The sequence below is a fragment of the Egretta garzetta genome, unplaced genomic scaffold, assembly GCF_000687185.1.
Source record: "Egretta garzetta isolate BGI_Z169 unplaced genomic scaffold, ASM68718v1 scaffold365, whole genome shotgun sequence".
NCBI classification, from domain to species: Eukaryota; Metazoa; Chordata; class Aves; order Pelecaniformes; family Ardeidae; genus Egretta; species Egretta garzetta.
In genome coordinates, this window is record NW_009259602.1 from 169,395 (window position 1) to 185,034 (window position 15,640).

Here is a 15,640-nt window from a genome sequence, read left to right on the forward strand (position 1 = left end):
AAATAGCAACCTAGGTTCACATGTTGCTAGCCCATTAAATACTGGATTTTCTGAGAGCCCCTCTAGAACAGCACCCCATTGATAGCTTTTGCCCGACTACAGAAGACAAAGGAGCAAGGACTAATGAGAAATTACCCTCCTGATACATTGTTCTTTCCCACCTTCATGCACTAGGGCCAGAGTACAGGCAAGGAGGAGGAAAAAAGGTCTAACAGCCCAACAAGGTGTGAGCACCCTTGAGAAATAAGGCAGTTTTGAGAGAAGCTGACAGACAGAAAGCCCCTTGGCAATGCTGCTAAGCACTCCACTCCCAAGAGCTAAGGCAGACTGTACAAGCAGTGAATACAAAGATTACCAGGACAGAAGGACAAAGAAGAATGCGCCTACTTCCAAAAGTCATGGGAGGGATGCAGCATGAGACACATGAGCTGTGAGGGATTTCTCTATTCTATATGACAACTTTAAAAACAAAAGAATTGTCACTGTCCACCCGGGCAGAGAACTACAGCTACAGAGAGGGGTAAATCAGAGGTCTCGAGAGGCTGGAGAGCAGCCCCACAGAAAGAGATCTGGGGGTTTGGGTTGATGGCAAGTTGAATATGAGTCAGTGTACCCTGGCAGCCAAAAGGGCCAGCTGTGTCCTGGAGTGCATCAAGCACAGCACAGCTAGCCAGTCGAGGCAGGTGATTGTTCCACCCTACGCTGCACTGGTGCAGCCCTACCTCAAGGACTGTGTGCAGTTTTGGGTGCATCAATATAACGAGGACATCAAACTATTAGAGTGTATCTAGAGGAGGGCAACCAAGATGAAAGGTCTTGAGGGCAAGACTTACATGGAGCAGCTAAGGTCACTTGGCTTGATCAGCTCAGAGAAAAGGCGGCTGAGGTGTGACCTCATTGCAATCTACAACTCCCTCAAGGCGGGCAGTGGAAGGGGAGATGATGATCTCCTCTCTTTGGTAACCAGCAATAGGACACAAGGAAATGGAATGAAGCTGCATCAGGGAAAATTCAGATTGGACATTAGGAAAAGGTGCTTTACCAAGAGGGTGGTCGGTCACTGGAACAGGCTCTCCAGGGAAGTGGCCACGGTACCAAGCCTGACAGAGTTCAAGGAGTTTCTGGATGACGCTCTTAGTCGTATGATTTAGTTTTAGGCATTTCTGCAAGGAGCAGGGAGTTGGACTCAATTAATGGGTCCCTTCCAACTTGAGATATTCTATGACTCTATGAATTCCTTCTCCTCCCATGGTGATATTGGAGCTGCTGATGTGAGGGGAGAAGAGAATAGACCCTAGTGCAGTTTGCAGCCCAAACCTGATTATGCACATTTTAAAAAATGAGGAAGCAGGATATCAAGAAATAAGTTTTCTTCCACAGCTCCAGAAGGTTTCTTAGTAACAGGCTTAGGGAAGCACAAGCCATTCCCTGCTGATCACTTGAGCATCTTCCGCTCTATTTAGCTGAGAAACTAAACTCTTTATTTGCTGTGCTAAGTTGATTTCAGGAATTTAGCTTCACACCACAAAAGCTGAACATATCCCATAAGACGTCCCCAAGAATGGAACACAAATTAGTCAGAAATCTTAATGGTAAAGGCCAGTGACAACCACCAGCGTTCACATGGGCAGGGTTTCACTCTACATCTCTCCCTTGATCTTTCTCCTTCCATGAATCCAACATACCTGGGAGCTGTTTGTGGTTTTTCTCTGTATTGGAAATCAAACTTATGCTTATCTGTAGTTCCTCTACCTGAAGATTCAGTTTTTACTCAGGAGGAAAAAAATATATATATACAGACAGAAAAGAAGGAAAACACCCAAGGATGTTAGGCAGACTGCACCACACTCAGTGAGGAGATGCATGCAGAGCAAAGTGGAACAAAGACAACAGCCTCTTCTACCATACTCACTCTCTGCTAAACAGGAGGTGGGTGCAGCAGTACTTGCTAAAGAAAGAGAAAGGAAGGTGAGGAGGGGAGTTGGTTGTTAAATACTGCCAAAAGACAGAAAATCAAAAAACTAATTGGTAAGATTTTGTCACATCAAGCCTCTTCGGACATAGAGCGGCAAGCAAAGTAAGTGCACTTTGCCAGACCTGCATTTTGGAACCTCTGTGAGTTCTTGCTTTAAACCAATTTTCTCATAACACAGGATCACTGAACACACACTGCTGTTCACCAATGTTCCCAGGAGTTCAAACCAATGCCATTTAAGGCCAGCAGAGATGCTGGCTAGCACTGTGTGTTTGGCAGCAAAACAGCCTACATGACCACTGTTTTGGTGAAGGCCACTGCTATCCTATTGCCAGCTTAGGACCTGGTAGAATTTGGAGATTATTTTAGTGTTGTTTTGTTGGTTTGGGGTTTTTTACATTAAGATATTTTGATATCAAAGTTAAACACACCATACACACACACACTCTCTCATGGTTTAACACACATTTGGGTCCCACCTGCACAGCAGCCTCAAAAAGAAACCATTCACAAGGGCTGTGTGCAGCCTTTGTTTGTTTTCAGATTTATAAGGAAAAAGAAATGCAGAAAAACAGTTGGGATGAAAATACAAACCCAGGTCAAGTTAGATATCCTCCCAACCCCACAATTCTCATCTGTGCTAGTATAGTACATCATTATCACTAACTACTTGGGCCTTCTTGTGCCTCTAAGATAGAAAGAAAACTACTTTTTGCTTATTGAGGAAAATTAAAAGAAAAAAAAAGTTAAAATAACCACAGACATATCACAACAGGCATTAAAAAACGGTGTCAGTTTTTGCATTCAGGTAGAAACTTTAAATAATAGGGCAAGGAAAACTAGTTGCTTTGGCTAGTCTGAAAATACAGCCTTGGCTGGTGTCAAAACAGTTTTTATATTCTTTCCTGTAAAATTTCTGAAACATTTCTGTGATCTTCAAATCGCACCCGACTAGGGGACACCCAACTTTTTCCTGATTTTGACTTTGCCAGCGAACAGGTAATATTGTGTGACTGGAATTCCAGCACAGATGAAAAAAAGGCATTTCTGTTGTGCCAACAATCTCTTCACCATTGCTTCAACCCAGCTGATGATCCGAGCTGGGCTTTGAGAACCCCAGAGAGCAGAGAAAGAATTAGAAGGATCACAGCTGCAAGGCATAAATGTGCTTGAAAAAGCATCAGCAGAATTTAATTTGTAAATAAAAAAAAAAATTTATAGCTTACAAAGAAGGAAAAAAGAAGTTGAACTTACCCTACAAGGGAGCAGAATTAGAGACTACAGACTGATTGATAGCTGATTGCCACATTAAAACAAAAAAAAGAAAAAAACTCTACTACAAGCATGATTTAATGTTCTTCAAGGCCACGTACCTGTCCCCAAGTGACGAACATGAGGCTTGGCAGACAGATCTGTCGATGTGGCTGAAACAAAGCTTTTAATGTTCTTTTTCCTCTCTTCTTAACTGGATCTTTTCCCTTTTCCTGTGGTACTGATCTGCACAGAGACTGAATACCTAAGCCCTTATCTCCCTTGTGTATCATTGACTATGTCCAAATCAGAAGGACCTACCAAACATTTGCCCGATAGTTATAATACTAACCATGATTAACTTCATATAAGGGAAATATTACTCCTATTGAAGTTAACAGGCTCCAAACAATTTTAGGCAACTGACTGCACATATGTTCTGGAAACACGTCTCCCAGTTGACTCTTAGTAACTACTGCAATTTGCAATTCTGTTTATCCATCTGCCCATTCATTCATCCATCTGGACTACCAATCCATTCATCCTGTTAGTGGTCCACTAAGTCCAAGCTTTTTTATAATACAATCTTTAAGGAAAAATAGCACAAGCATGATTCAAAACCTGTAATTAGGATAAAAAAAAAGTCTTTCCTTTGTTTACTTCAGCTTCAGAAATCTCAAAGAATGCGATGGCAGCTTCATAAAGCTTGCCCATGCAATCTTGGGAATAACAACAGTTCACCACAAGGACACATACTTTAACAAACAGAATAATGCTCACTTAGATAAAGAGGTTTCTTTTAGCTGCCATTAATTAACTCAGATTTGAAAGGCACAAAGCTATGGAGCATACAATGTTTCACTGAACCCAACTGACAATTGAACATATCCATCAAATATTTCTAACTCATTTTGCATTGGGAAAGGGGGAAACATGCATTTTTTTATTTAGTATGAGGTTTGTTTATTTGAGTATACAATCTACACAAGTGCTGGAAGACTGTCCAAAGACTAGGAATGGTAAAAAGTATTTGTGAGAAGAGACAAAAAAATGTGATTTTTTTTCTTGAAGTTTTTGCTTTCAAAATTGTGAAGATATTAAAAATTCTGAAGTTTTTGGTTGGCTCTTAATTGGTCTAAACCAGATCTGCAATTCAGCTAAAACTTTCTCCTGTTTATTTTTTCCTGAATTATCTACATTTCATTGAAGTTTGAAAATTAATCCATTCATAAACATGAAGCCTTCCACTACTCCACTCTGCTAACCATTATTAGACAACCACTAAGTTAAATATTTTAATTGCATGCTTTACAATAAAGAGAAAGATGTTAATGCCTAATTCTGTTCTAAAAGGAGCAGTATTACCCATAGTAGGATGACTATTCTCTATTCCAGTGTTAGTCTTGTTAGGAAATCAGCAGTACCAGTTACTTCATTTCTAAAAGACCCTGAGAGGAAAAAGGTACTAAATTAAAAGCTAATGTTATGTATGTTAGAGGAATACACTAGGAACACAAAAAGAGAGTGAAAGAAATGCATAGAGGCACTTACGTGAGTGAGGGATGCCTGCAGTTTTTCCATGGATGGAACACAGACAAAAAGAAAAGACAGAGATAGAAAAAAAAAATGTAGAAGTAGTGAGAAGAGGAGATAGAGAACATGGAGCTGGAAAATCAAAATACCACCAGCTGTCTCAAATCCAACCCTAGGGAGTGGGGTAGGTTACAGGAGTTATCACAACAGACTGGACATCAATTGTAAGGGCCGGCTTACTGCACAGAACTTGGGATTTCCAAGCAACAAGGCATGTGTACTGTCCCATACTGCTCAGCAATTCTGGTGAGGCAGAAGCTGGCAGACAAAATCAAGACCATGCACAGCACAACAGGGCCTCAAAGCATGCACACACATGGGCTAGGAATATTGCTAGTTCTGAGTTCAGAAGAAGGTCCTGCATGGTGGTTTCAGAAGAGCTATGAAATAGGTATACAAGTATGGGTGTGATGGTGGGAAGAAGAATATGCTGTAGATCTAAATGCAACGGGAACAAGAAAGAAGAACCCCAGGGACTGTGGGTGGTCGAATACAGATACTAATATTTGCATAAGGCTGTGTACAAGGATAAGAGAACACCTCTCCCCTGCCTGCTTTTGTCACATCTCCCCTACTCACTCTACATCCTCCTGTCTTGAATAACTCTGTGGTTTTTAATTCTTGCCTCTTCTGTTCCTGGTTGAAACAGGAGGGGGAAGTGTTAAGCCACAGCAGAGCATCCTGCCATTGGAGTGGAAAATTACCCAAGTAAAGCAGACAAGAGACTATGGAAATCACCTTACGTGCTGCACAGGCATCTTAAAGCAGTGATATGCAGAAAAGAGAAATCCCTCTCCCTCCCTCTCCTTCCACAGTTCATGGCCAGTCCCACGCTGAACTTCTTAATTTCTGATTTGCAAAAAAACCTCCCTTGTGACAATGATATTAGATGACCAATGCCCTTCTCAACTCGATGCTTTTTCTTATTAAAACTCTCCATTGCATAGCCCCTTCTCTTTGACAATACAAATTTTATATTAGTAACCCAGGGCACAAACTAGTGCAAATAAAATAGTTCCTCTGACTCCTACCTTCAAAGAAGATTTTTAACTAGTAACGAAATTCACTACAATCAAAAAGCACAACAAAAACAAAGGATGCAGCAAGGTCTGCAAGAGAAGGTGTCATCCATGCATTGGCAGAGATTCCCTGGAAAGATGCAAGGAAAGAGAACCAGAGAAGGAAAGGGAGGTCTCAGTTTTACTTACGAACTGGTTGTGTCTTGAAGTCGGATGGCAGGCTAATCTCACCCACGCCCTTGCCATTGACCGCAGACAGTCTCACAGAGTAGGTTGTTTCAGGTTTCAGGCCAGTGATAGTGATCACACCCTCCACATTTGCTGTTGCAGAAACAAGGAAGGAAAAACAAAGAAAGGCTCAGGCTTTAAGTCAACAATAGATGCCATGTTTCTATCATACACTTTTGCCACGCTCACCCCATGTAACAGAGCCCTCTTCTGGGCCCAGGCCCACATAAACAGTGCAAAGAGAAAAGTCAGAGCTACCACTTCTGTGTCAATGAGCTGATTAGAGAGGTGTATTGCCACAGCCTCTTTAGAGGGGATGTAGCGGAACTTGTGGTAGACACCAGAGGGCATCAGTGCTTGGCCTGTGCCAAGGAGCTCCCTGAATAATGCTCTTGAAGACCACTGTCATGCAGGGATCTGACTGCTGTAGACATACCACCTGGAACTGCTTATCTGTTGGGCTACATGATCCAACTGAAAGCAAAAGCCCTTAGCAGAAGAGAAGCCCATCTCTCTCTTTTAGTTATCTGTAAGGAAGTCAGAGATAATGTACAAGATGGAAAGAACCTGCTATGGGGTCATTGCAATATGAAGGAAGAAATAAGCTCTGTTTTTCCTGCAGGGGCACAAAAGGAGAAATGAGAAAAATAAACATGACTCTTGCTGTGATCACATCACTCCGGTGGGGACCTAAACCAAGAATTTCAGTTCCAGTCAGGATTGGCAGTGGAAGATTCAGCTCTGAAATAGAGCTCTCCTCTTCACAGTCCTCCCAAATCAAAATCTGTTTGGTTTACTGGAATTAAGGATACATTTAAGAAGCGTGTGTTCCTACAGATCGTTCTAACGCGACAGGGTGCAATGGGATTTGGACTTGCTTCTGGAATAGGTGGGTTTATGTTCCAAGTGGAACTGCAGGGTAACTAAAGGGGCTGACAGACAAGGCTTGAAAAGCCTTCTGTAGGAAGCACACAGTCACTTCCCCAGTCAGCAAGTACAACCTCATTTGATACCAGGCACATTTGATACCTTATTCAGACAGAATGGTGTGAATAAGGAAGGGATACAGAGATGAACATAGTGCAACCACACACACTCTACAGGCGGAGGAGACTGGTGCCCCGTCACACACACAGAGCTATCAGCACAGTGGGGCCCTCATTTCTTACTGAAAATTCCAGGTGTCACTACAAAGCAAATGTTTAAGAACTTGTCTGGGACCTTAATATAGGAGCTGAAATTGCAAAGCTATGAACCCTCCACTCCGGCTTTCCCCTAAAGAAAAGAAAGTCTTTTAAGATGCAGGTGGGGGAGGTAACATCTTGTTTTATCATCCCACCTACCTTCCTTTGCATCATACAATCTTGAATGCCATTCTCCCTCACCCAGCGCCCTCCACTCTGCTTTGTACTTGAGGATGGGCACCCCACCGGTAGCTTCAGGCTCATCAAACTCCACCTGGGCAGTACTGGAATAGGGCTCCACTCTGTCAATGGAAGGAGAGGACGGAGTATCTGGGGGAGGAAGGGAAAACAACCAGTGATACAGAAGACAGTGTGAAACAAGCTCCAGTGTCAAAAAAACCAGAAAAATTGGAACATCAAACACACCCTTGTCATAGCTTCACAAAGGAGAGGAGAAGGTTAGGCCTAAGGCTTCCCTCAGGAGGGGAAGGCTGTTAAGAGGGCTTTTAAGAATGCCTATTAGACAGTGCAGAGACCTTCATCTTGTCTCTCCTCTAGGAGGCTAGGGACTTACAGTACCTTCTTCAAAAAAGGACAACCAGAGCAGAGTAGCAAGAGCATCCTGGATTCTATTCTATCCCTATAGTCTCTTCCACAAGGCACTCCAATACATAGCTTGACCATTCCTAAATCTGTCTCTATGGCAGCCCTGAGAGGACACCAGAGGTTCTTCCAGTCTGTCATGTAGTCAGACACCAGGCCTCTTTGGGTGGTTCACAGTGCTCTGAGGTTTCTATCTTGCACTGCCTGTACCATTAGGGATATTTTTCAGATTTTGAGAAGCTCACATGCATGCATAGGCACATATGCAACGGCTGTGTGATCACAGCTCTGTCGAAGTGGAAGCACAGAAAAGAATGAGACCCTTCAGAAACAAGGAAACAGAGATACTGAGAATCTTGTTATGTACACCCCATCCCAACGCAAAAATCTATGAACAGTCTCTCTGAAAGTAGAAGCTGGCTCTCCTGCTACCCCACCACCACAAACTAGAAAAGAACAGTCACTTGGTCACCTCAGCTAAAGGGCTGCATACGCATTGCCTTATCTCCCTGCCTGGGATGCTCACCTGCCTGCACAAGAATGAACTCTGAGGACTCCTGGCCAATGCGGTTCACAGCAGTGCAGTTATAGTTCCCAAAGTCATTTTCAGAGTCTGGTGTCACCTGTGGAAGGAATGAAGGCTCATTCTCGGATCAGAAAACCCTTTTCAACCTACAAACGCACTCTGTGAATGCAGTCTGCATTTTGCTGGGGAGAGAAGCCACAATAACGTACAGGTGCTAACACTCTGAGGGCTGTCCACAGAGGGGAGAACTACAGTGGGCAGAAAATTCAAAGGCAAGGCAGGGGTGGTGTCTTCTATTACCTGATTTTTCTTAGCATTTATGTGCCAGAAGCACCACACAACTTCTTGTCTACCAACAGGGTGCCCTGACAAAAGACAACTTAACTCCTTCAACATCAGGAACATGAATTCGTTAGCACTGAGCCTTCCTGGCTGCATATGCCTTCTCCCCTCCTTGCTTTTCCTCACCTCCAGGTAGCTTGCTGATGGAGTGTTGTAGATTTTGATGTTGCTGTAGTTTGAGCTGGGAAGCAGCTGTCCATCCCGGAACCAGGAGATGACAGCACTGGGGTAAGCAAATACCTCACAGGTGATGTTCACTTGATTCCCTTCCCAGGTATAGACAGCCACAGGGCCCTGAAGCTTGGGGGCATCTGAAAGACAACACATTTGTGAAGGCAATTTAAGCCAGAAAATCTCCTAAAGTAGCTCAGACAGCCTCACTTTAAGGATACCTTGGCTGGGGTCCAGTTAAATGTGGGGGACAGAACCTAATATAGGGAACTGGAATTATCTTTTCATCTAGGGGGATGGGTGGTGTCTTTTGGCGAAGGACCTAAGGAGGAAACCTACTCAGTCCCAAGGGCTGATGCTAATGCAGTGTGGGAGGAGGAGCAGACAGCATGCTACACATCTAGGGAAACGCATACCAGGAAGTTCTCCTGGGGAAGAACTCTGATGCGCCCAACAAATGGGACTGCGTCATATTGATGGTCCATTATCTTCCCAAGGTGCAAACAATACCCCAGCTGGAGACAGCTAGAGCAAACATCTGCATGTATGCACACAGCAACATGTCTCCAACAAAATTATTTCAGACTGAGTTGCTTTGCATGCCCTCTACCTAAACAACACACACCTCCCTACCTGTAGGTGCCTCACTCTCATCACAGGAAAAGGAAATCAAAATAAAACCCTCTCTAAACACACAACACCCTCCCCGTCCCAGCCTCCACTTCTTACACTGCACTTCAAGGTACATGGCTTGGGAGTCCTGCCCGATGGTGTTGCTGGCTGTGCATACATATTCTCCGGCATCTGTGTACTGAATTTCTTTGAGAGTCAGGGACGACACCCGGGCATGGCTATGTACTACGATGCGCCCATCCAGGGTCTGGCATGAAAGGAAAAGAGAGTTAGAAACTAGGCTCTGAGTTGTGGTGCAGACTAAAGGGATGGGAACAAATGCAAGTCTACCTCACACCAACCCTCCAGTGCCCCAAGCCAGGTGAAATTAAGGGCACAGAGAGGCATTTCCAGAAGCAACAAGAAGATTCCTTGTCACACAGGGCCAACTGCAGTGATTCAAAGTACTCAGGAGAAGGGAAAAAATGAAATGAAGGACCAAAGTATTAGGTGCTACTACATGTCTGAGGACAGCTGGATAATGTCAGGCTTCTTCTCAGAATGAGAAATGTAGAGACCCAGCTCTGGTCAAAAATTTCTGCCAGCACGGTCTTGTGGAAAACCTCCCCAATGGCTACTGTGTTTCTGCTCAGAGTTCAGGCCTTCCTCTTCTTTCACTGATACTTGTTTTACTTCAATGTCCTTGAAATGGCATTAATAAGAACAGATCCAGACCTCAGGCAAAATGAAAGTTCAGAACTTTCACCCGAACGTGGCACTGAAGAGAGCCAAGTACAGCAAACAGGGCAAGAAAACTGTGAGACCTTTCTAGAGACGACACTGGTTCAAGGTCCTGTTATGCTTCAAGAACATTCTAGAGCAATCTGCATTGGTTATACCCCAGGTTAGAAATTGCTCCCACATGCAAGAAAGTGTGTCCATGAGAGAGAGAGAAATAATGTAAAATCCAGGCTACTATCTGCTCAAAGGGATTGCAGCCACCCAGGATCCCATCTCCCATCCCACATAAGTTGTTTTTTTTTTTTTCCCCTCTCCAATTCGTGACCAAAGCCCGAGTGCTCTCTTAATGCATGAAGCGTGTAAGGCCATGGACTCCTCCCTCCACCCTGGTGCTTCTGCAAGCTCTTAGTGCTTGTGCTTCAGCTTGGAAGCTTTAAAACACCAATTCTCTCATGTAGTTTCCAAAGTGGCACAAGCACAAGTAAACAAATTAAGTACCCTCATGGCTGTGCCTGGTGCTACAGCCTACCACACACTTAATGCAGTTAATGCTCCAAGAGCATTAATTTTCTTGGAAGATACAGGACAAGTACCAAGATTCTGAGTAAAAACCCTGAGGATATTAAACAGCCAAATGCACTGAGCTGTAGCACAAAGTACATCTCTGGTATCTCAAGTGGTCAGATCCTCTGGGCCTGAAGCCTCTTTCTGTTCTGAGCCACTGGTCTCAATCTCTGAGACTGATGAAGTTTCTACAAGTAAATGTGATTATCTCTGTTAGCTCTGAATATTAGTTCATTTGACCTCGTCAAATTTTGTATGCAGAAAACCAGTATCCTTTGACCGCAGAAAAACAACTATATGTCATTTTCTTCTCTCTTTTACCCTGCAACACAGGTCTACTGCAATCCCTGACCGATATCACAAGCAACAAACTCCACTCCCTCTCCTGTGCTTAGTCCCTTGTGTTGCTGGGAACAGTTCTTTATTTCATGTACATGTGGTGGTGTGTGCATCGTTTCCTACAACCAGGGAAGGATCCCTTAGCTCAACATCATGGTATCTTACACAACCAAATTCTGCTTTTAGCTTTCTTCACTGGCTGACTATATTGTTATCCTTTTGTCTGACTTGTGATTTGACTACAAAATCCAGCTGACTTCTGAAACTATTGCAGTAGGATCCATAAATGTCAAGGCACCAAATCTGCAGAGGCGCCCTGCTTCTTTTAGCTCATGAATTGGGTGAATATTCTAAACACTCATCTCTATCACCCCATCAGCAAGCAAGAGTATAAACATGGCAAAGTACCAGCACATGATCATTACAGCAAAGGTAATTTTACATCCAGTATCATCTGCCTTTTCCACACTCTGTCAAGATCTAACACAAACAAAAGAATGCTAGACAGTCATGGTAAAATGATAACTTCACAAGTAATGCAGCCAATTCTGAAGATGTTCTGTTTCTTAATGCAAAAGGCACAAGTAAAGAAAAAGAAAGATCGGGAAAAACACTCCAAAGAGAAAAATGTCTACCCAAGAAAGCATGCTACTAGCTTTCTTTATTTGTATTTCAGACCATCAGATGCTAACAATTCCTGGCTATTAGAGACATAGGATAGGTAGAAACTTGTGAGCCAGATGTAGACACTTGTAATCCCTTGTAACTGCCTCTTTATTTTGAGGATTTGGGGTAACAAAATGCTTCATAGTAATGGAGAGGCAACCTAAGGGACACAGGCAATACCTCATGCCACAGCAACTGCCACTCTACAGAAAAGGGTATGATGGTTCTCTATATCGCCGATTACTACAATTTATCCTGAGATACATGCAGGTGTTTTTCTCCAAATTCTGACAATGCCATGTGGCACATAGTCATGATGTACAAAGCTAGCCTAGATGTCAATAAGGGGAAGAGGAGAGACAAGTAGGAAATGTATTTGCCCTATTCCCACTACCTTCTGGATTTTCCAGTCCTTTCACAAACAAGTATCCATGACTTAATTTCACACAGCCGTATCTTCTCCTCACCCACTTTCTGCACGGTGGACATCATTACAAAACAGCACCGGGAAATCCTGACCACAGCTACAAATTTCAGAGAAGGAAGACCAGTGGCCTCTCCTAGCTCTGTGCTTGCACTGCACTAATAAGAACTCATCTGCAGCTCTTGGTATTTGTAAGGTTGCACTAATTCCCAGTTATCATAAAGGCATCACCAGTTTGCGGTGTAACTGAGGTGTAATTTTGCTTGTAACTGAGTTTTTTAGCATCTGTTGGTGATAACACAGGGGTTCTTTTCTTAGCATATGCTGCTAATATGACTTTCAACAATTCTCCAGTATATGCAGGACCAGAATGGTGAACTGAGACATTATCGACTGTGCATATAAAGTAGAGTTGACTGTGGTTTAGAGGAAGAAGCAGCCAAGTGCAATTGTGTCTCCAAAGCAAGGAAACAAGATTTAACACCCGTATCAGCTGCTATGACTGAAGCTCATAGAAACGTCCTTACTTCAAACTAGCTAATGCATTAGTAAGAGTGAAACACTTAACGCCAAGTTTTCACTCAGCTTTCTGAGAACTGAACTCCCTGCTGCTGGAATACACTGCTAAAAGACCCCACGTTAGCTATTTTAGAGGTATGTCTACACAAGCTGCAACAATAAGCTTCAACAACATTCTCACAGAACCCCACTTGGATATTTTAAGACACAGACACAGTAAGAAATTTAGAGACAGCAAACTTAATAGTATTAGTGCTCATGTTAATAAAAAGGTTGAGACAGAGAGCACAGTGAAAACACTGGGGAGGGGGAGAGGAGACAGAGACAACTGTAAAAGGAATTAACATGAGGCCTGAAGAGATGCAACTACTCAAATTCCAAATTCTTCAACGCAAACTGGTCTGAATATCCAATGCCTTCACATGCCACGATTTCTCTATTCCAACAGATTATTTTGAAGTAAGAATGGGCAGTATCTTCTCAGCCCCAAATGAAACAAAGGCAGATGGTGCTTAAGTAGACATTCACTTTGTTTAGGCCACACCAGACTCTATGGTTTAAGATAGCTTAAAAATACAAAAGAATTCAGGATATGCAGTACTCCACAAAGTTGATCCTAAAAATACAAATAAAAGTCACCCATTTCTGATAACTAATTTTGTTCTCTACCTGACCCCTATTATTTGCTTGGAAACATACTTTCTGGTCCATTTTGAAGCAATAATGCTACAAATCAGGTGTATGTAAAGGTAGGTTGTTGTTATTATTTTTAAAATACAGCACTGAATGTGAAATAAATCAGCAACAAACCACATTTGCACCAAACTGAGTTACTGCATTATCCCACACCCCCTCACTGACACTTGCAAATCAAAGACAAGTAATAATCTAGCAATTTTGAGCATTTTCCGGTGAAATGTAACTTGTGAAAGATTTATCTGCATTGATTTTGAAATGGAACATGATGCAGTTGTCCTTTAAGAGAAGGTCAAACTTAACAAGTACCATGAGCAAACAGATGAGTTGGCTGGAGCAGAAGAGGCTATCTTTGGAAAAAAATACTTTCCCAGAATACACGCTACTGCTGATTCTTAAAACTCTAGAAGAGAGATATGATTCACATGGGTAGCGTAGAAGAAAATAGTGAAAAAGCAGTATTTGCCAGATTTTACATTTGCTTTTATTTTTAATTTATTTTTTTTTAAAGTGACAACCCAAATTACTCACTCCCAACACAGCTAGTTTGCTCATCCAAAAATGCATTACTACATGCCAAGCAACTTCTAACTCTATAAGCTGTGTCTTTTATGTATTGATATTTAATTCGTTCATATTATTAATGCTGGTTTAGTTGGTGAGGTTACTGGACTAGAGATTTGTTAATCTGTAATGCTTAAAAAACCAAACCCAAAAAACTAAGGAGTTTGCTAAAGGTCTGGTAATCTTATACCTCTTGTTTCTCGGGCCGGGTCCACGAAGCCTGGAGAGAACAGATATAGAACACAACAACAGAAAAAAAAGCAGTAAAATTTTATCAAAGGTTGCTTTTAGGTATCATAGTGTATGCACCACATTGCGTTCTGTGCACATGCAGGCTCCAAGTTGTATCTCTTGTGTGTGGGGTGATCACAATTTACATTTCCCAATATAATCTCAATTTAGACTTGCATTCAAAATTTAATATCCTATAAATTAGTCTTAAAATGATTAAGCAAAGGCTAGTGATACCTAAAGAGTGCTTCTGTTTTAACGTATTGAGTGACTGTTTTCCTTCTCACATCTCACCGTTTTGAGAAACCTGTTCCCAGCATACTGGGGAAGTGATTCTGATTACTCAGGTCACTAAATTGCAAAGATAGTTACAGAACTGGTTTTCTAACACCCGCACACACTGATTAACATTAACATTCATATTGTTAATGAGATCATGCATTTGTACATGTTTTTACATGCATACTGTGCCAGGAGTAGGAGACCTTGAGCTGCAGAGCATTGAAACAGTATGACCCACCCGCCCCCCCCCCGACAGGAGACAGCAGGGCAGAACATTGTACCTCCAGTTGATAATGTCCAGCTCATTATGCTTAGTGATGTGTGCACCCAATCCTTACTGGGCTTGGGACAACCAAACAACAGGCATCAGTGAAACATGCACAAACCTTACCAATAAACATACACTTCCCATTCAGAGAAAGCCACCAACAGTGTGGACCATATTCACTGTGGTTCAGAAAGACCAAAGTTGCTGGGTTCTGGTTTTCCCCTGCAATTTATCTTTCAAATATTTTTTCTTCTGGTCTCTATTTCAATTGCAATTTGATCCATTTCGGTTCAGGAGTCAAAAATCACCTGCTAATATCACAGCCATGATGGCACTACTGAATGTGAGGCACAAGCATTGCTGACGTGTGGATATAACAGCATAGACAAGAGTGACATTACAGAAATGGAGATGAAAGCTTAGGAAATGAGAATAAAAAACAGTATTATTTCCACAGTGCTTCTAGTGGACATTATGACACTTAAGTATTAAAATATGGTACAGACAGCCTCGTTTTAGAATGCCTTTGATAAAAGCAAGTATTTGCTTGTAACTAGAGGCCTGAGGTGAAGCCACCTGAAGAGCAGTTCATCAACACCTGCATGGGCTAGGACACTCCCATCATCTGATCATTTCTGTGTACATGTATAGATACTGTTGTGCACAAGTTCCTTGAAAGCTGAACAGGCAACTATAATAATTCAGCATAGTCCCTTTTTGATGTACCAGTCACTCTCTGTACCTGAGCAAGCCAGGCTAGCCAGGGAACTGCCCTGCTTATACCCATGGAAGTCCCCTTTCAATCCTATTCACTGAATCTCTACGGCATCAGCACCGGAGGA

The 15,640-nt window shown here is 42.5% G+C and overlaps 1 protein-coding gene across 1 annotated transcript in view; it reads right to left on the reverse strand.

Annotated features, from left to right (window-relative positions):
- The window catches only part of NCAM1 (neural cell adhesion molecule 1), a 137,259-nt gene that overhangs the window by 32,979 nt on the left and 88,640 nt on the right, over positions 1-15,640 (reverse strand). The window contains 8 exon segments of the mRNA XM_035893926.1: positions 1,913-1,948; positions 4,778-4,792; positions 6,028-6,159; positions 7,410-7,580; positions 8,380-8,476; positions 8,848-9,032; positions 9,622-9,772; positions 14,208-14,237. Coding sequence (XP_035749819.1) covers positions 1,913-1,948; positions 4,778-4,792; positions 6,028-6,159; positions 7,410-7,580; positions 8,380-8,476; positions 8,848-9,032; positions 9,622-9,772; positions 14,208-14,237 — 817 coding nt within the window.